This window comes from Emydura macquarii, unplaced genomic scaffold (assembly GCF_026122565.2).
Source record: "Emydura macquarii macquarii isolate MOO-44397 ecotype Brisbane River unplaced genomic scaffold, CSIRO-AGI_Emac_v2 contig_3128, whole genome shotgun sequence".
Lineage (NCBI taxonomy): Eukaryota > Metazoa > Chordata > Testudines > Chelidae > Emydura > Emydura macquarii.
Window position 1 is genome coordinate 6213431 of NW_027133265.1, and position 19674 is coordinate 6233104.

Below are 19674 nucleotides of genomic sequence, written 5' to 3' on the forward strand. Positions count from 1 at the left end.
GAGGAGAGGAGGCATACGCTGCAGGCTCCTGCTAAGAAGCTGCCCAGATTCCAGACTGCCAAGGCAGAACACCTGGCAACCAGTCAACTGCCGCAACTGAAGGGAAGATGAGCTGCTACCAGCAAAGGAGATAGAGCAGGAAGCAACCCAGGGGACACACTTGGAAATATGGAGACCTGAACCCTGCAACAGGGTAACTGGTTTCAAAGGGTCTGGGTCAGAATATGATGGAGTAGGGTGGGCCTAGGTTCCCCTGTGCTCCCTGCACTGGACAGGGTGACTCCTGGGGCTCTTGCTGTTAAGCCCGTTGCTGCTGGAAAGGGTGGCGCCTTGAACTCTCGCTGCTTACTTCTGGCTGAGTAACCTCGTTCATCTCTGAAAATACCACTACCAAAACTCTTCAGTAAGGGAATGAACACACAATGTTACTGTCAGTGTAGATTAACTTTAGATGCCCTTGAAAAGATTGCCCATACACAGTCTAGTTTAGAGGCGGGAAATCGAAGTCTAGACTCCTGTGTTCTCTGTGTGGCTTCTACACTACTTGCTGTTTAGCATGTCAGTTAGGCACTATGTGCTAAATTCACAAAGGAATGTCAGCAGGGTGACACTGCATATTGCTGTGCCTAACGTTTTAGATGCTAAGAAAAGCACTGGGGTTCACAAAGCTTGAGTGTGGGGCATAGGCTCCCTAGACAATGAAAGGGGACAGAGATGGGATTCACAAAAGCCAGCAGGCTAATTGACTCCTTGCCTGAGCTAACCAATACAAGACACCAAGCTGACAGCAGGCCTGTCTTAGCAAGAAGCTAGTGAAGGAGAAACCCCCACCTCAGTCATAACTTTTAGCCCAAAAATTAGGGTACTTAGTTGGGATGTGAGACCCCCCCCCCCCACCTAAGGGGAGAATGAAGAGGAATGTGCTGCCTCTTAGGCCAGTGCCTTAATGCAGTGAGCTATAGGACAGTCTGAGGTGGGGCTGCTGCTCCACTGTGGACATTCCATTTTAAAAAAATCATTGGAGCAGGAGGACTGGATCCTGGATCTCTCACCTCTCCAGCTGAGTGCTCTAACTACCAGGCTACAGCCTCATTTTTATGTTTGGTCACTCACTTTCTGGCCTATGTTGCAGCTATTCCATACTGTTGCTAAATAAGGAAAGAATCATTTTCCCAGGCCATTTTGTGAATGCTCATCTACAGAGGCCCAAGCCACTAGGTGAGGTCTGAGCACACTTACTGGATTGGGCCCACAGGTTCTTTAGATAAAGTGTCTTTTCCACTTTGTGCACTACTCTGGGGCTTCAGCATCTGAACAAGAGGTGTGGAGCTGTTGGGTGCATGCCCTCAGGCAGAAACAGGTGATGTTCCTCCTCTGTGTATAATGGGGAAAATACATCACCATTTCTGAACATTGATTTAATGAATGTTTGCAAAGCCGTTTGACGTATAAGTAGTATTACTAGGAAGTTTACCCAGTATTCTTTTCTAAGATAGATACATATAACCTAGCTTGACAATTTAATTCATGTTCCTACTTACCCTAAGGGTAGAAACAGATGGGAATGAAACTGAGAAATAGAAACCTTAGGCTGAATTATCTTACAATGAACTCTAGTGTGTATAGTAGTCTCCCTTATAGAAATGGTGGCAGTCCCATCTAGGGAATAATCTACAACTTGATTATATTATGTATTTGTGGGAGGAGAATCCTGCACAGACAGGAAGTTAAATCATCTAGTCTAACAGGTTTTTCTATTTGGAATTCTCATGTGCTCATGGAACTCTAACTTTCTGTCTTCCCAAGAAACAAGCTTCTCACCACAAACATTGTTGCTATAATGAGGCAGATTAACTATAAGATTGATTTGATCATTCATCTTCCACAATTAATAAGCTGCAGTTTTTCGTAACTGTGAGAGTATTTTAATCCCCCCACAGGAGAAATGACATTTTTCCCCATCTACTTTTACAAAGCAAGCACCTTCATTTTCTTGGCACTGTGTGTAAATGAATACTAAAAATATATATCTTTGTACTGTAGATAGCATTCAACAGATTCCACTTAAAGGAGCATCAAAGCATATCCATGTAAAATAAGTTACTTTCTAACAATTTTTAAACAATATTGGGGGTTGAAGCCTCACTGGAAACTTCTTGTGCCTTTCACTCCATGGTCATGTAGTTGGAGAAGATTCATCTCTTTCAGTATTGGTAAGTCTTGGCAACATACATAGCACTGCTGTGATCCCTGCTGGGCTTGATGCATACAGGCAGAACAGGATGATTGCTTTAACAGCCCCTCTGCTTAATACTAGTTTTAATCAGCATGATTTAAATATACCCTGGTTACAGGGGAGTAATGTAATAGGAAATAGTAACCGCCTACCATCCCAATCCTCCATAAAACGTGACGAGCTAAAAAACTGGATCAAGCAGTACAATAGATTTAATTCACCACACAGCACCTTCTCTTTAAGCACTAAATAGAACAGACATGATGGAAAGCTCATAGAAAACCTCTCTGGAATTGCACTATGCTGAGAAAGAGAATGTTTGTTTCAGGTGCACTTGCCTCGAGAAAAATTATTGCACTGATTGCTTGGTTCTTCAAGCTTTTGCTTAGCACAGTGCAACCAACGCTCAGAGACAAGACCACTGTCCTGTCTGTGATTAGTCAGGTAATTCATGAATGTTCGCTTTAATGTATTCATTTTTAAATGTATTAAGAGACAACAACAAAATAGAGAAATGGAAATCACATCTACAACGTTTTAAACAAGTAATTTTCCCAATGCATGCTTTGTATGGCTTACGTGTCTTGCTAGAACAGCTAAGAAACAGCCATTGGAAATCTCTGATGGTTCCATTTTGAAAAAAATATCAGAAGGGCCCTCTATTTCGGAGTTGCACCACAAAGTAGGATTCAGCCTGTAAATATTACAAACAAGTCTTGTAATTTTAAATGTAAATAAATAAATAAGTGTAAGTAAATAAAACAAAATCATGTGAGTGCACTACATAAAGACTAAATCTTTTTTATTGACATGCATTACATTTTACACACCCTAATTAAAAAAGTACTAATATTAAAATATTTTAGAATTCTAAGCTTTTACAAATAGCAAACCTGTACTAAAATAATTAACACACATTTTTAATGTTTTCTCATGCTTGCAATTAAATCTCATTTTCATACATTCACTGAAGTTAGGTCAGATTATTAAAACATCACTGTGCTTTGAGTATAAGACGACATTGGTTTGTATTAAATACGTTTTGTTTTAAATGTAGTAAATATATTTGTTAATGGAACAATATCAAATTTAAAGTTTGTTAAAAAAGGTTCTTTGAAAATTTAAAAAAATCTAGATCTTGATCCTCAGGTTCATTAGACTGCATTAAGAGAAGATTGTGGGTGTAGAGACAGTGATGTATCCACTCCTCTGTCAACCTCTGCCTTGCAGATTACTAGGACCATGGGCAGCCAGTGTAAAATTATAGCAACCAGTAGGCTGTTCAAACTTATACCCAGGTATGAGACTGGTCCAAAAGTCACCTTTGTACCACCACCTCCTGAGTTATGCCCATGGGCTTCTCCAACTGGTGATCATCTAAGAAAAAGCACTTCAGTATGAAGCATTAGATTTGATACCAAGGACCATATTGAATGAATTCTCCAACATATGTACTCTTGAATAATGCTTAAGGAGAGTGTGGTAGATCTAACTACAGCATAATACCACTGGGACTCCCTATAACATAACTGAAATAAACTGAAGAATTTTGCTATGCATGTTGAAGCTACCCTAAACTTGGCATGGTAACCTCTGAAGGGCCAAAACTGGAAATACACCAACTAATTGAGTCTTTATCTGAAAACAAATGGTCACACAGCATACCCTAAAAGGAAACCTGGGGTCAGATTCTACATACTGACTGAGCTATGTTCATAGCAAGTCTAGAGTGTGAAGAAGGGACAGGATGTTGCTATCCTTCCAAGTTTCCAACTATTCAGTCCTAGGATGAGCATGGGTTGATCTACAGCCCACCACAAAACAGCAATCTGATGGAGAGCTTCACTGAGGAACTCCCCAGGCACCCATATCTGCCAGATTTAAGTCTACTTTGCATTTCTGGAGTGGCACTGTTAGACAAAACAGATCAGAGAATCAAACCTATGGCAGTTTCTGGACTAAAGGTTTCCTGAATCCTTGAATCTTTTGTTAGGAGGAAATTAAATTTTGAGTAAACTCACTGTCCCTAGATCAATGATCAGCCCCAATCAGAAATCTTTGTAACTCTTCCTTTCACTTTTGTTCTCAGTACAAATTTTCCAAAAGGAGAGATTATTTTGCTGCTCAGCACGGACAAGATCTGAGTAGATTTAGCAACAGGTCAGATATTGGGCTGTTAGATTAGCATAACCTGTTCCCCTCCAACTGTAAGTTCTCTCTCAGCTGATCATTGGAGTTGGCTGTTCTGCAGCAGAGCAAGTTTGGTTTTTTGACACTTAAGTCTCATTTTGTCACAATATGGCTTTATAGCAAGGAACACCGCTACAGATGTATGTGTCCAAAGTGATTCAAAGTCATCTATTCCCCACAAATGAATACCTCATTCAAGGACAAGAAGTGGCAGACTTCATAGCCCTTCAACGCTCAAAGAAACAAAAATCAATCAATCTAAAAGCTTGAGGACCATGTTGGTTTTTTGGTCCCGTATGCCACTGACCCCATGCCTCTTAATATAGGCTAGTTCTGAGGAATGGAAAAATGTATCATGTTCTAACGTCTTAACTAACGATGTAAAATACAACAGATAAGGATCGCTGTGTTTAAAATCACCTCCATTAGGGTTGACCATGACTATCTAAAACTTTCAATCATGATGGGCCCTGTCTAACCTGAATGCTAAGTACTATTGTATATTTTGTACTTAACATGTTTTCTAACATTATACATACTGCTAGAGTAGACAGGCTCTTAGCAAGTACTCTTTGGAATGCCTAGGATAATCAAGGCTGGAAATGTGGCCTCACTCTACTTCGCCATTAGAAAAGTAGCATCCCTTGCCTTTTCTCTTATAGCAAAGAAGGCAAGGTTTAAACTTGTGTAACTTGAATGACTTTACACACTGAAGCTTAACGCCACAACTCATTTAAAAAATGAGTTGCTACTTTTGTTGTTTGATCTTCTAATTACTATCTGACAAGCTTCTGCCCAAGTTCTCTGGTCTCAAACCTTCATTCTGATGCAGTTTAACCTACTTTTCTCCCTGATCCTGTCAGTAGTGAAAAAAGCAGTACTCCTATGCCACCAGTTCACTATCGCCTCGTTCCCTCTTCCCTTCCAGTAATACTCTACTCCCCACTCTGCCAGAATGCTGATCAGTGAGGCACTGTGGGATCAGATCAGCAATCTGAGAGCAGCATATTTTGCATTTCCAAATCACCAAAAGGAATGGCAGGTGGCAGAAAAATACTAAACATTGCCATGACACAAAGGAGATTGAGGGGTGATGGTTTAGAATAAAAACATGATTCTGAGAGGTAAAAATCCTCACTAAAATATGGCCAACATTTGGTTTGTGTGAATAAGAAATTGTATTATTTTTGCCAATTTTTTGGATTACCAAAAAGACAAATCTACTAAATCACATATTTGACACTCATCTCTAAATTATCATTAGGTAAACAATACAACAGACAACTTTAGGATTAAACCAAGGACAACCCTTGTCATTGCACACCATATAGAATATGGTAAAATAAAAGCCTTATTAGATGTTCTAATATTGCAGTAGATTTGCTAGAATAAAAGTTGAGCTACATCTAAAATCATGCTCTGAAGCTGACTTACAACACGTACAAATCAACATATAGTTTAATTCATGACTACTATATTTTAACCAGTATACTTTATGTGTTCAGTTCTCACCTATGCAGGAAAAAAAATGTAGGGGACAGAATTTAGACTGTTTTCATTTGAATCATCCTACCAGGGAGCAGGAGTTGGAGAGTCTCACTATGTCCTTGAGACAGGAAAGGGAAAACAGCCCTCTAAACCTACAGGAGTCTCATGGTCTATGGGGATCTCAGGACATCAGCGGAAGCCCGGTAGCTTCCCAGCTTCATAGAAGCAGACCAGACAATTGGGTCCTATGTTTTGAAATGGACATCCTTGGAAGATAAAATCAGCGTAGATTCCTACCTACGATGCGAATTCATTAAACACATGCCACATAAATTGGAATGCTTATTTATAAAGAACGACAGATAGTTATTTATGGTTCTGGGAGGGAAAGAAGACAGCAGAAGCCACCTTTACTTATTCATCATTTAGATTTAAGAAATAATCTTCGTAAGTCCATACAATATACATCTATGGTAAAGGTTCAGCCAATACAACTGAGCAAAGTTAAAAAATGGAAAAATGTATCTAATTCCCATATTTTTTCATCTTCTTCAGAAAGGATTATTTATTCCGTACCTATAAGGTTGTACTTTACTTCCTTCCACTCCAGATTCCAGTGCTTTGTTCACTACTGCTTCATTTTCCTCTGGGTAAACGGAACAAGTGCAGTAGACAATGGCTTGCACTTTATTAACTAGAAACATGCAACAAAATATTTTTCTAGTTTACCATTTTTGGAATAAGGAATGCAATTAAATTCAAATATACAATATTCTAAAACATACTTCTGTTTCAATTGTTATGAAAATCATTGGAAAAACAAGGTTACTTACCAGTAACTGATGTTCTTCGAGATGTGTTGCTCATGTCCATTCCACTATAGGTGTGTGCACACCTCCGTGCATGGTTACCTGGAACTTTTTTCCCCTTAGCAGATCCCATAGGGCTGGCTCTGGCGCCCCCTGAAACCCCGCGCACATGCCACGGTATATGAGGTGCTGCCGGCCCTACGCCCCCTCAGTCCCTTCTTTCTGCCAACTGCAGCAGCAAGAATGGAGGGTGGGTTATGGAATGGACATGAGCAACACATTTCAAAGAACATCAGTTACCAGTAAGTAACCTTGTTTTCTTCTTCGAGTGATTGCTCATGTCCACTCCACTATAGGTGACTAACAAGCAATACCTTTGGAGGTGGGTTGGAATTACCAGTGAGCTGCCCTCAGCATCGCTCTGCCGAATCCCGCGTCCTTGCTCGCCTGCTGGACGATGGCGTAGTTGGACGTTAAGGTATGCACGGACAACCAGGTGGCGGCTTTGCAGATGTCCTGCAGGGGCACCCTCTCCAGGAAGGCTGTAGATGAGGCTTGAGCTGTGGTTGAGTGTGCTGTGATGGTTCCCAAAAGCGGCACACTGCTTGTAGCAGAACTTGATGCATGTTGTAATCCACAAGGAGATGCACTGGGTGGAGACAGGTGAGCCTTTCATCCGGTTGGCCACTGCAACGAAGAGCTGTGTCGATTTCTAGAATGGCTTTGTATGCTCGATGTAGAAGACCAGGGCTCGTCTCATGTCCACCGAGTGTCATCTCCTCTCCTTCTCCGAACCGTGAGGCTTGGGAAAAAAATGTCTTGATTACAATGAAATTGGGAAACCACCTTGGGTAGGAAGCTGGATGTGGCCTCAGCTGAACCTTGAACACTGTATAAGTGGGCTCTGAGGTCAAGGCCCTAATCTTGGAGACCTTCCTAGCTGAGGTAATGGCCACCAGAAAGGCTACCTTCCATGAAAGCATGAGCAGATGGCATGAAACCATGGGTTCAAAGGGGGGGGGGCCCCCGTGAGTCTCGAGAGGACCAGGTTGAGATCCCAGGGAGGCACCAGGTCACAGACCTGCAGATAAAGCCTCTCCACCTCCTTGAGGAATCTGACCGACATGGGATGGGAGAACAGCGAGCTCCCCTCTAGTGGCTAATGAAAGGCCGAAATGGCTGCCACGTGAACCTTCAACAAGACCAGCGCCAGACCCTGGAGCTTTAGCTGGAGCAGGTACTCCAGGATCGCCTGTATAGGCGAGTGGCTGGGCAGAATACCCCGGGACTCCGCCCAACAGGTAAACCACCTCCATTTAGCCCGATACACAACCTGTGTAGAAAGCTTCCTGCTGCCAAGCAGGACTTGCTGGACCTGCACCGAGCAGGCTCTCTCCCTCTGTCAGCCACAGAGCCTCCAAGCTGTGAGGTGCAGGGAGTCCAGGTCCAGGTGCAACAGGTGACCATGGTCCTGGGCTAGAAGGTCGTGCCGCCTCGGGAGTTCCAGGGGTGGGATGATCGAAAGGTCCAGCAGCATGTTGAACCAGTGCTGTCTTGGCCAGGCTGGAGCGATGTCTGTTCGGAACATATGCCAAGGCCAATCATGCCTGAAGTGATCTGAGCCTCAGGCAAGCTAGTCTCACTACGGATATGCAGGCTGCCATGTGGCCTAACAGCTGTAGGCAGCAGCTGGCTGTTGTCATGGGGCATCGGTGCAGCTGGGAGATGATAGAGACCATTGCCTCAAAACATGGCTGAGGCAGGAAGGCTCTGGCCTGGGAGGTGTCCAGGGTAGCACCAATGAACTCTATTCGTTGCACTGGGGTTAATGTGGATGTCTGTTAATTTATGAGTAGCTCCAGCCTGCAGCACATGGCGTGAGGGTCATGCTGTCCTGCACTTCGGACCTGGACCTGCCTCTGATCAGCCAATTGTCTAGGCAAGGAAAAGTTTGCACACCTTTTCATCTCAGGTGGGCAGCCACTACCGCCATGCACTTCGTAAACACCCTGGGTGCCAAAGAGCAGGACTGTAAACTGGTAGTGGGAGCCAGCCACCATGAAATGGCAAAAACGCCTGTGGCTGGGGAAGATAGACATATGAACATCTGCGTTCTTGAGATCGAGTGTGGCATACCAGTCTCCTGGATCCAGGGAACGGATTATAGAGGCTAGGGAGACCATGCGAAACCTGAGTTGTTTGACATATTTGTTTAAACGATGCAGGTTTAATATGGATTTCAGACCCCCCCTTCGCCTTGGGGATGAGGAAGTACCTTGAACAGAACTAAACTTAGAATATCAAACAAGTACAAACAAGGGGAATAGTACTTGCTGAGAGCAAGCTAGTTCCAGCAACCATCACGGGCAGGAAAAATGAACTGAGGGGGCACAGGGCCGGCAGCACCTCATATACTGTGGCATGTGCGTGGGGCTCCAGAGGGCACCAGAGCTGGCCCTATGGGACCTACTAAGGGGAAAAACGTTCCAGGTAACTGTTCACAGAGGCGTGCACACACCTATAGTGGAATGGACATGAGCAAGCACTTGAAGTTATCAAACACTATTAAAATGAATACTGAACAATATCCAGAAATATTCAGTTAATGATCAGATCAAAGAAGTGGCCTAGAAAAGATATTAAATCATCCTTTCCATCTCCCTCCCTCATGCAAGATAGTCTTTTAGAAATCTGTCCAGTGTATTTTAAATTTTCAAATTAATGGAGTTGCCAGCACATTTTCCTGTTATGCCACACTGTAATACATCGCATTTCAGGAAGATTTTATTGCTATTGAGGTTACATTTTTCCTTTTCAAATGTCATCCTATTACATACAATAATACCCACATATATTAACCTAAATCAGTGTTTCTCAATTAAATTTAGCCATGGAACCCTTTTGAACTCTATAACTAATTGCGGAACCCCCCCCCCAAACACTTAGCAGTCTTCAAATGTCGAAATAAGCAAAGGTCAGCATTTCTCACTTAAATTACACTTACACTGGATACCCTCCGCCGGAAAATCCGAGACATCTTCCCTTTTTCGGCAGCACGGTGAACCGCTGCTCACGGAACCCTAACAGTGTTCCCGCGGAAGAACACCAATTGAGAAACACTGACCTAAATAATTTCTCTTTTTTATTTCAAATATTTGCAGACTTAGGCACCAGGCCTGTGTGTGAGCTGTGCTTACATTGCTAATAACGGGGGAGGGGAGGGGATGGGATAGCTCAAAGATGGAATTAATCCATTTTTTTCCAGCCTTTCCAATCCTGGGGCCATAACTGAGCCCCCAGACAAAGTTCCCAGCATGACTGTAGCCTCAAAGCTGTCGTACTATAGGCTGGCTACCTACAGTGCTTAAAGGATGGTATGGCAACCAGGGTTCAGCACTGGGACAGGGATCCCCTGTTCATGTCTCCTGGAACAGGAGAGGGGGGACAATGCAGGTAGTGCTAGAACTTTAAAGATCCCATGAACTGAAGTCTGTCTTCCAGGTGCTGTTGCACCAGAACAACAAAGAAACAAATGTGGTGTCTCGGCATGGCTGTTGTATCACACTGCAAATGCATATTTAATGTGTGGTTAATTATTTATTTGTACTACCACAGCACCTAGGAGCCCTACACTTAAACTTTAGGTAGACATAGGTACAGTGCTCAGGGAGTGTGAAAAAGCTACACTCCAGAGCACCACTGCTATGCTGACCTAACCCCTGATGTAAACACAGTTAGGTCAACAAAAGAATGATTCTGTCAACCTAACTACCATGACTTGACTACCATGATGAGGGGGGACGGTGTTCCTATAGCAACAGAAAAATTCCTTCCATCATCATAGGCTGCATCTAACACTATGGGATTACACTGACAGTCACGGTGCTGTAGCTATACTGTGATAGGCCCTGTCGCATAGGCCTTAATCATGGGCCACAACCCCATTGGGCTAAGCACTGTATGACTACAGAACAAAAAAGATGGTCCCTGCCCTGAAGTTCACCCGTAGGTCTCTTTCTGCTTTCCAGGACTTTCCCTCCAACTAAATAATGTTTTGGATATTTTTCCTTAGCTTGAATATTTCCATATCCTTAGTGTCTAGAGTGCCCTCATTACTTTGTTCACGCACTAATAGTCCAAGCCTGCCAACACTTCTACGTGAGTACTCTGGAAAGTTAGTCTCATACTTAAAAAGTTATTTCTATGCTTAAGTGTTTGCAGGATAGCTTGACATTAGTCGGGCAGCAGTAAAATACAAAGTCACCCACATATAACATATGCTTCTTTTTACCAGCATATGAGCCTTTTTTAATTTCTCTGGACTCTTTGATCCAGATCCTCAAAGGTATTTAGGTACCTAAGACACACTGATTTCAATGGGAGTTAGATGCCTAAATATTTTTCAAAATCTGGAGCTTTGTCCACAAATTTCATTTTTCTTTACAAAGTAGCATTTTCAAAAGCATCTAAGTCCCACTAAAAGTCAAAGGGAATTAAATGCTTTAGAAAATTTTACCTATAATTACATCACTTTACCACTACAGCTGGTAACAGGGAAAGGATCCTAACCTTACTGGCTGTTTTAGCAGCTTTTATGTTCTTGTCTAACTTCAGTGCATGATACAGGTAAGGAGGAAGCACTTTATACCTCTTAGAGAAGGGAACTGAGGTAGTAAATTTATTCAAGGTAGATTATATGAGGTGGACATTACTTTGGTACATATTTACTGTTGAACATTTATTAGTAAGCAGTATTTTTCTTTAATATATATTGTATCAAATTATCATTGAGCTTTTGCAAACTTGAGTGCAAACAGACTTACATCGCATTGCGTGCATTAACTCCTGAAGTTGCTGCTCAGCAAGATCATGGAGTTTATTTTCAGCTACTGATCCTTGAGAAAGGTCTCTCAGCAATCCTGCATCTGAATGTACAGTTATTAAAACAAGAACAGTCATTTATTTAAAAAACAAAAACAAAGAAATTGAGAATCCTGTAGCACCTGAAAGACTAATACATTTCTGCAGGCATAAGCTTTCGTGGGCTACAACCCACTTCGTCACATGCATGAAATGGAAAACACAGATAGGGGGTATATATACATCCAAGGGTAAGGAACATAACAATGGGGAGGACTAGTGCTAACAAAGTCAATTCAGTTAGGGTAGATGAGGCCTATTCACAAACGTTGATTAGAAGGTGAGACTGTGTGAACAGTGACATTTATTATTATAGTCATTTATTGTTACATTTAAAATGCATGTCAGTATTTTATAATCCATTTATATTTACTGAAAATTCTCAAACAGACCTGATTACTGTTAATGTAGTGAAAGCAGACGTGAACTGCAAGGCCCAAGGGTGCCTATATGATTACTTTTTCCCTCCTAGTTATTCGGTCTATATGTAAAATGTTACTACATCTGTTATTTCTCAATATTTAAAAAAAAATTGTACAGTAAATCCACTAAAATCATTTAAATGTTTAGTCCATAAGGGGATATGGTCAACTGAAAATGAAAAATGCTTGATATCTTAAATCTTGAAACAAGTGTTGTGTGTATTTATAGACATTTATTTTGTAAAATATACAACATACGGTCAACACTCAATTAGAATAATGCTCAACTTCATAAACTTATTTAATTGACTTGAAACTATTCTTAGATTTCTAATTGGTCTCCTAATCCTGTAGTGTGATCAAGAGCATTGCCACAATGCTTGTTTCCTTCTTGTACTGCCTGAATTTTCAAATGCAAACCAGAGCTAAGCAAAAAAGCTTGTTTGTTTGTTTAGTTTCTCTGGTTAAATATCTCTCCCATTATACATAGTCCTGTAAAACACCGAGCACACTCTTAACTCCCACTGAAAAGGGTTTTGAGCCATAAATCTTGAGCCTTAACCACAAAGGCTGAAAAGATAAAAAAAATTCTTTAGTCACATTTAAATGTCCCCACGTTTTGTTTTGTAGTGAAGTATGACATACACATTGTGGAAAGTAAAAAACTGAAAATAAATTGAAACAAAAAATCCAAACCCAGGCACAAGAGTTAAGGTATATTTAAATAATCTGATAGTGCTCCCTGTCTGAGGTAATAACCTCAACTAAGTAAACTCACGATTGAAGGTTTCATATCTCATGATATGATTACTAGTGAGCTAACAGAAATAGAAAGCACTCTATTATACCGAAATGTGTCTACATCCCCTCTGGGCTTCCTTGCAGTTCTTCCTCACCGCATAAGCAAGTTTTAACCCTTGCTTCTGCTAAAAGAGATTTAATTTCAAATTGTGTTAATTTTGACTCTTTAGTTCCCTGTCCCCTTTCAATAAGTATTAGTAATTCACTGAGGTATATTATAGACTTGATAGGGAATATGAAGGAATCTTCCACTGAAAGAAAGAACAGGCAGAGAAAAGATCTAGCTAGTTGCAAAATGCAGATGAGAGAAGAGACGGTTTGAAAAATGACAGCAGCTTCGTCTCAGCAGATTATTCTGAGTTTTCTAGCCTTTATTTTTGTCACAACCATAATGTTGAAAGTTAGGTACTTTATAACTCGTCAGAATAAGGACTAGATTTAAATATTAGCTGATTCCACCTGACGAGTTATATGAAGTACCTCAAAAACCCCAGATTCTGTTCGAATACAGTACTGTTCAATTGGATTTTCCTATATTTTTCATTGCTTTTTTTTTTTTTAAAAAAGGATAGGCACATAATTAATAGTCTTCTGTTTCATTTAAGAGTTATTTTTTCCCTTCTGCTAGTTTGTACTAGGAAAAAACTTTTCAATGAATAGTAAGTTTGCCAACAAATGCATGTTTCGGGGCATTGAAACTATTCACGAATTCAAGTCAAATTTGGTGAATAGTTTCAGCCAAAAAAAAAAATTAAAAAATGTGAGAACATTTTGTTTCGACATTTTCTAATTGACCCTTTTGACATTTCTTTTAAAAATGCTGTTATGAATTGACATCCCAAATGTTTTGTTCAACCCAAATGAAGTTTATGTTTTGAGTTTCAGTGAAAGGGGAAAAAAATCAGTTTCAGTTTGAAACTAATTTTTTATTTTTGTTTGGCCCCTGAACCAAACAGTCAATTATTCACTCAGCCCTCCTGCTGATCTCAAGAGTTGTAAACCTCCTTTTAACAATCGTTTCTACACTAGCCAATTTTGATATAATAAACAAAGATTAATTCCCCACTTGACATCATAAGTGCAGTAGCAGATAGACTCTTAAGAAAATAAAATTTATTTTTCACATCCATGTCCTCAATAACTGGGGATAAGGTTTTGTCAGGGTAGAATTATGCATAATTCACAGCACAGTTACAGTAACAAATAGGTAATTTCATACTGTGGCCAAAGAATCATAGAAACGCAGGGATGGAAGGGACCTTGAGAAGTGATCAAGTCCAGCCCTCTGCACTGTGGCAGGATCAAGTAAACACAGACCATCCCCAACAGGTGTTTGTCTAACTTGTTTTTAAAAGCTTCCAATGATGGAGACCTCATGATCTTCCTGGAAACCTATTCCAGATCTTAATCACCCTTACAGTTAGAAAGGTTTCCCTAATATCTAACCTAAATCTCCCTTGCAACAGATTAAGACCATTACTTCTTGTCCTACCTTCAGTGGATAGCAAGCTGCACTGCTGCCACACATTAACAGTTCATTAGTTCATTTTGATCTAGTCTTCTTTGAAATAGGATTAGATCAAAGCAAACTGTTAATCAGTACTTGAATTATGTGGGGCCTTGAGGGGGGCTGCCCTTCCACTCTGACTCCCTCTCCCATCAGACCCCTCTTCCCAGTGCAAAGCTCCTAAAAGGGGCAGGGCTGAGTCTCTGCCCTCTTCGTCCCCCAGGTCCCCTGCAGTGATAGCTTCCATTCTCTGCCTTCTTTCCCCCTTCCAGGTCCTAGGGTCCTTGAGCTCCGTATCCCTGCTGCTCCCAACCTACCTGATCCTCAACCCTGCTCTTTCGCCAGTTCCCACAATCCCTTCTCCCATCTCTCTCCCCAGGCTATTGCTAGACAAGGAATGGTCAGGATGGGACACGGCAGGGTTAAGCTGATCTCTGCTGAGCAACTGGGTATGGCACTGCCTCTTGCTTCCTGATGGGATGAAAGGCCTTTCTTACAGCAGGGTATCAGAACCTAGGATCTGCCAGTGAAGCATGAAGCCAGGCAGCAGGCCCCAGTAACAGGCTAGGGAGACAGACTGGAAAGGGAGTCAGGGATCAAGAGATGGGGGCGGACTGGGGGGTCCTACAGGAGGAAAAGAGGCTGAAAATGGGAGCTGACACCATAGGGTAAGCCAGAGGATGTGGGAAGGGCAAAGACTCAGCCCTGCCCCTTCTAGGCTCTGCACTGCGGAGAGAGGTGTGTGTGGGGAGGAGGGAGTCAGAGTGTAAGTTGGAGAGACAAAGGCAGGGCTAGGGGGAGGCAGAGGGGATGTTAGATGTGGAAGTGGAGCAGGGGAGCTAGGGGTATTGGATGGGAGCAGAAGTCCGGGGGAGGGGCAGGGAGGCAAAAGGCAAAGAGGAATATATGGGTTAATGGGGAGGAGAGGGAGGTAACCGATCAAAGCAAACTAAAAAATTGTTCATATGGTCTCTGCTGCTACGCATAAACAGTTTATTTGCTTTGATCTAGTCCCCTTTCAAAGAGGACTAGATCAAAGCAAACTAACAAACTGAGTCCATATAAATGTCAACATTCACAGTTCTGTGATATATGACCATAGTGACAGCTTCATATCCCTATTAACAGGAATGAGTAAATTACCAACCTCAAAGTGAAAATTGTGCATCACATGCTGTATATATAGTATTGTAAAACAAGATTGATACTGAAACAAAATCAGGATATTAAAAATAATTAGGTTTCTGTAATTAGGGATAAATTTTGACCCAGAATAAAAAACAATCTTAAACATATGGCTTAACATATCTCTACAGAGTAGCTGTTCTGCCTAATTTATCGGAGTACTAAAGATACCAGAGATATTTTAAGAAAAGTTTATTTGGCCAGTATGAAGTGCAGCTAAGATAACACTGCTGTTGGAAACTGATTTTTTGCAATTACTGACTAAACTGGAATTTTAATTAACCAAAATTAAGTAACAGTGCCAAAATTAGAATTTTCTGAAATTCCACTTTTCAAAAATTCCAACATTCCTAATTTTCAGATGTCCCCCTACAGCTTCCAGTAAATCAGCATTCATCTGTCTTTGCAATTTTAGTTGTGCAACTGTCCCATTGTATTTATATAGTATTTTGCATTTATACATGTAGAAGTAGTCAATGTATTGTTCATAGAATTTTTAGTTTTGTTAGCTGAAATAAAAAGTAAAAGTATGAATGTTACTATTATTCGTATCATTGTAGTACCTGTGACTTCCAGTCAAGAAACAGGACAATTGTGTTTGGCATCGCAGAAACAAAAATTGTCCCTGCCACAGAGAGCTAACAATCAACCAATTTTGTTTTCATTTTGTTTAAATTTAATTATAGTTTCAAAATTACCTTCATGTTCATTTAGAATAAATTCTATTGGATTACTAACACCCAATCCCGAGCACCGAGGTAGCAGCAGAATAACTTTAGCCTTTTGCAATATCTGATCGGTTGGTTCAATCTCAGTAAATTCCTCATGTAGTAGCTCAATATCTGAAAAACAAGCAAACACTGAAAGCTTAATATGAAAGTAATACAGTAAAATTTTAATATAATCAAGCAGAAACCCTATTAGCATTATGCTAATTTCACTGAGGACAGTGTCTACCATAAAATATTAAAATATGAACACTTTTAATTCATTTAATTCATTCTTTTAACAATTAATGCAGTTTCTTATCAGTTACCAGATTTTTCATATTGCATTCTCTCTACAAGGCTCTAGATAGGCCCCCTGGAGGGAACAGAGTCATAATTTAAGGCCAGAAGGAGCAACTGAAATTAGACCAAGAAATCACAAGTCTCAGGAAACTAACCTATTATGTTTAGACAGAGGATAGGAGGGATTAAGAGGCACCACTGCCTGAGGCCCCTGCAAGGGCAGGGACTTCATTAAGTGAGATATACCCAGATGATCCTGGCAAGCAACGCAGGCTACAGAGGAAGGTGAAAACACCTTCAGGCAGTGGTCCCCAAACTGTGGATGTGGAAGAAAGTTTGGGAGGGGCACAGTGGGCCCAGGCCAGCCCCCACGGGAGGCAGGAGGGAGCACCACCCAGCACAGCTCTGCCACTGATCCCATTCCTAGCTCCCACCCCCAGCCGCAGCTCTGCTCCCAGCTCTGTCCTCAGTCCCCCAGCTGAGACTCCTGCCTCAGCCCCATCCCTAGACCAGCTCTGCCCTCATTCCCTCTCCACTGCCAGCTCTGCCTTCAGCCTAAGCTCTTCTGCTGAGCCAACTATGCAGTAATGGGGGAAAGGGAGTGCCACGGACAGATTCTATTATTCGTAAGAGAAGGACACCTAACTGGAAAAGTTAGGGCACCATTGCCTTAAGGTCACTATCACTAGGACCTGGGGGAAAATTCCAAGAACTAACCAACCAAGCACCTGAGAGAGAGAATGCCCAGTACAATCTCAGGGCACTGGCCCTCCCACTCCAGTGTCCCATCTCCAGCCATTGCCACCGCTGATGTTTCAGAAGGAAGGAAACAAAAAAACCCCATCACATCATACATCACCACAAGCAACCCCATCACACAATTGCACTCATAAAATGTGTCCAGCTGTCTCAACACGAGTGTAGTTGTTTGCTCCCACAACTTTTATTGGGAAGCAGTTTCAGAACCTCACTCTGATGGTTAGAAACGGTCTCCATATTTCCAGCCTGAATTTGTTCATGGCCAGTTTATATCCATTTCTTCCTGGGCCAACACTGTCTTTTAGTTTAAATAGCTCTTCACCCTCCCTGGTGTTCACGCCCCATAATAAAACAGTTACTAACCTTTCTGTAACTGTTTTTCTTCGAGATGTGTTGCATGCCCATTCCAATGTAGATGTGTGCACGCTGCAAGCACAATTGCTGGAATTTTTTCCCTTAATGGTATCTGTTAAGTTAGCTCCAATGCCCCTCTCCCCTGCTGTCGTGCGCTCATAGCATCAGTATAGAGGGCCCTGCCGATCCTGCTCCCCTTCAGTTTCTTCTTGCCGACCACCTCCAAAACAGAGGTCGGAGGGCGGGTTTTGGAATGGACATGTGCAGCACATCTCGAAGAACAACAGTTACAGAAATTTTAGTAACTTTTTTTTTTTTCAAATGTTTGCACATGGCCATTCCAATGTAGGTGACTCACAAGCAGTTGCGTTGGAGGTGGGGTCGGAGATTAAGGACAGGCTGACTGTAACACAGCCTGGCCAAAGCCAGCATCATCTCTGGCCTGCTGTGTAATGGCACAGTGCGTTGTGAACATGTGAACCGACAGCCAAGAGATCTGCAGGGCAGCAACCTGAATTGGGACTTGTGCCAAAAAGGCGGTAAAGGAGGTTTGAGACCTCGAAGAGTGAGCTGTCATGTTAGCCAGCAGTGGGATAGTCATGAGATCATAACATGCCCTGATACATCAAGTAATCCACGAGAAGATGCTCTATGCAAAAATGGGGAGCCCTTTCATTCTTTGCGCTATCGCTAAGAACAACTGAGTGGACCTGTGGAATGGTTTGTTTCTTTGTATGTAAAAGAGCAGGGCATACTGAACATCCACTGAAAGGAGGTGCTGTTCCTCTCTAGTCACATGTGGCTTAGGGTAGAACACTGGCAGAAAAATAGCTTGACTGCAATGGAATTGCGAGACAACTTTTGGAAGGAATGAATGGTACGGTCACAACTGGATCTTGTCCTTGAAAAAGACTACATACAGAGGTTCCTCAGGACTTGTCTACACTTACCTCAGAAATTTGGCGGCAGTCAACCGGAGTTACGCAAACTATGCAAAAAACTTGCGTAATTCCCGTCAACTTCTGTGCTTTCATTATGTGCTCCATCTTCAATGCACTGCGCCGACGGGGACGCACTGCTACACCACTTGAGGAGGTGGTCTTAATATGTTGATTTCTGGATCGACTGAGCGGGTCTTCACTGACCGCTCAATCGATCCAGATAAGTCAATCTGACAGCGGCATAGACATAGCTTTAGTGAGAGCTCAGATCTCTGAAATCTGCCTGGCTGAAGTAATGGCCACCAGGAAGGCTATTTTTCAGGAGAGGTGTAACAGAAAGCATGTTGCCCGAGATTCAAACAGGGGTCATATGAGCTAAACAGGACAAGGTTTAGGTAGTATTTTCAGAGAAAAGCAAGGATCCCTTGAAAGGGAGGTCCTGAATGGTCTGTTGCATTTCCTGAAGGAGCCTTGAGGACTGCAACCAAGAGCTCCTATGCAGCACAACTGCGGTTGCCATTTATCTGACTGCAGAGTCAGTGGCATCTAAAAACCGCCTACAGCGAGGCACAAGCCAGTCTGTCCTTCCTCAATCAGGGAGGCAAACTCCTTTCTGGATTCTTGGGGAAGTACTCCTTACATTTTGTCAGAGACTCCCATATATTAAAGCCATAGTGCCTCAACAGGGCTTGCTGGTTTACTATATGGAGCTAAAGGCCCCCTGACAAATATGTCTTCCGCCCAAAGAGGTCCAACTTCTTACAGTGCTTTACCTTAGGCGTAGAACCTGGCTGCCCCGATAAATCCTGTTCATTGGTTGTCGCAACCAACAACCACCCTGGGAAAGGGGAAATGTGAAAAAAAGAAATTCGTATCCCTTGGCAGTGAAAGTATTTTCACTCCTTGCACTTTGCAATAAGTGGGAGAGAGGCAGGGGTTTCTCACAGGGTCTTAATTGCGTCCATGATAGCATCATGCAGTGGTAGAGCCATTCTAGATGGGACCGCTGGTGACAGAATGTCCAGGAGGCTGTGTGTCACCTCCTTGACCAC

At 42.1% G+C, this 19674-nt stretch overlaps 1 protein-coding gene across 4 annotated transcripts in view; it reads right to left on the reverse strand.

Moving 5' to 3' along the window:
* NSUN7 (NOP2/Sun RNA methyltransferase family member 7) overlaps nucleotides 1–19674 on the reverse strand; it is a 56633-nt gene that overhangs the window by 2847 nt on the left and 34112 nt on the right. For 3 of the 4 annotated variants that reach the window (XM_067531231.1, XM_067531232.1, XM_067531233.1), the window contains 4 exons: nucleotides 16257–16400; nucleotides 11547–11648; nucleotides 6491–6608; nucleotides 2816–2930 (listed from right to left, as the gene is read on the reverse strand). In XM_067531231.1, coding sequence (XP_067387332.1) covers nucleotides 2816–2930; nucleotides 6491–6608; nucleotides 11547–11648; nucleotides 16257–16400 — 479 coding nt within the window. Of the gene's footprint in view, nucleotides 1–1264; nucleotides 1375–2815; nucleotides 2931–6490; nucleotides 6609–11546; nucleotides 11649–16256; nucleotides 16401–19674 lie in introns of those variants that run through there. The other variant, XM_067531234.1, reaches the window with a different exon arrangement.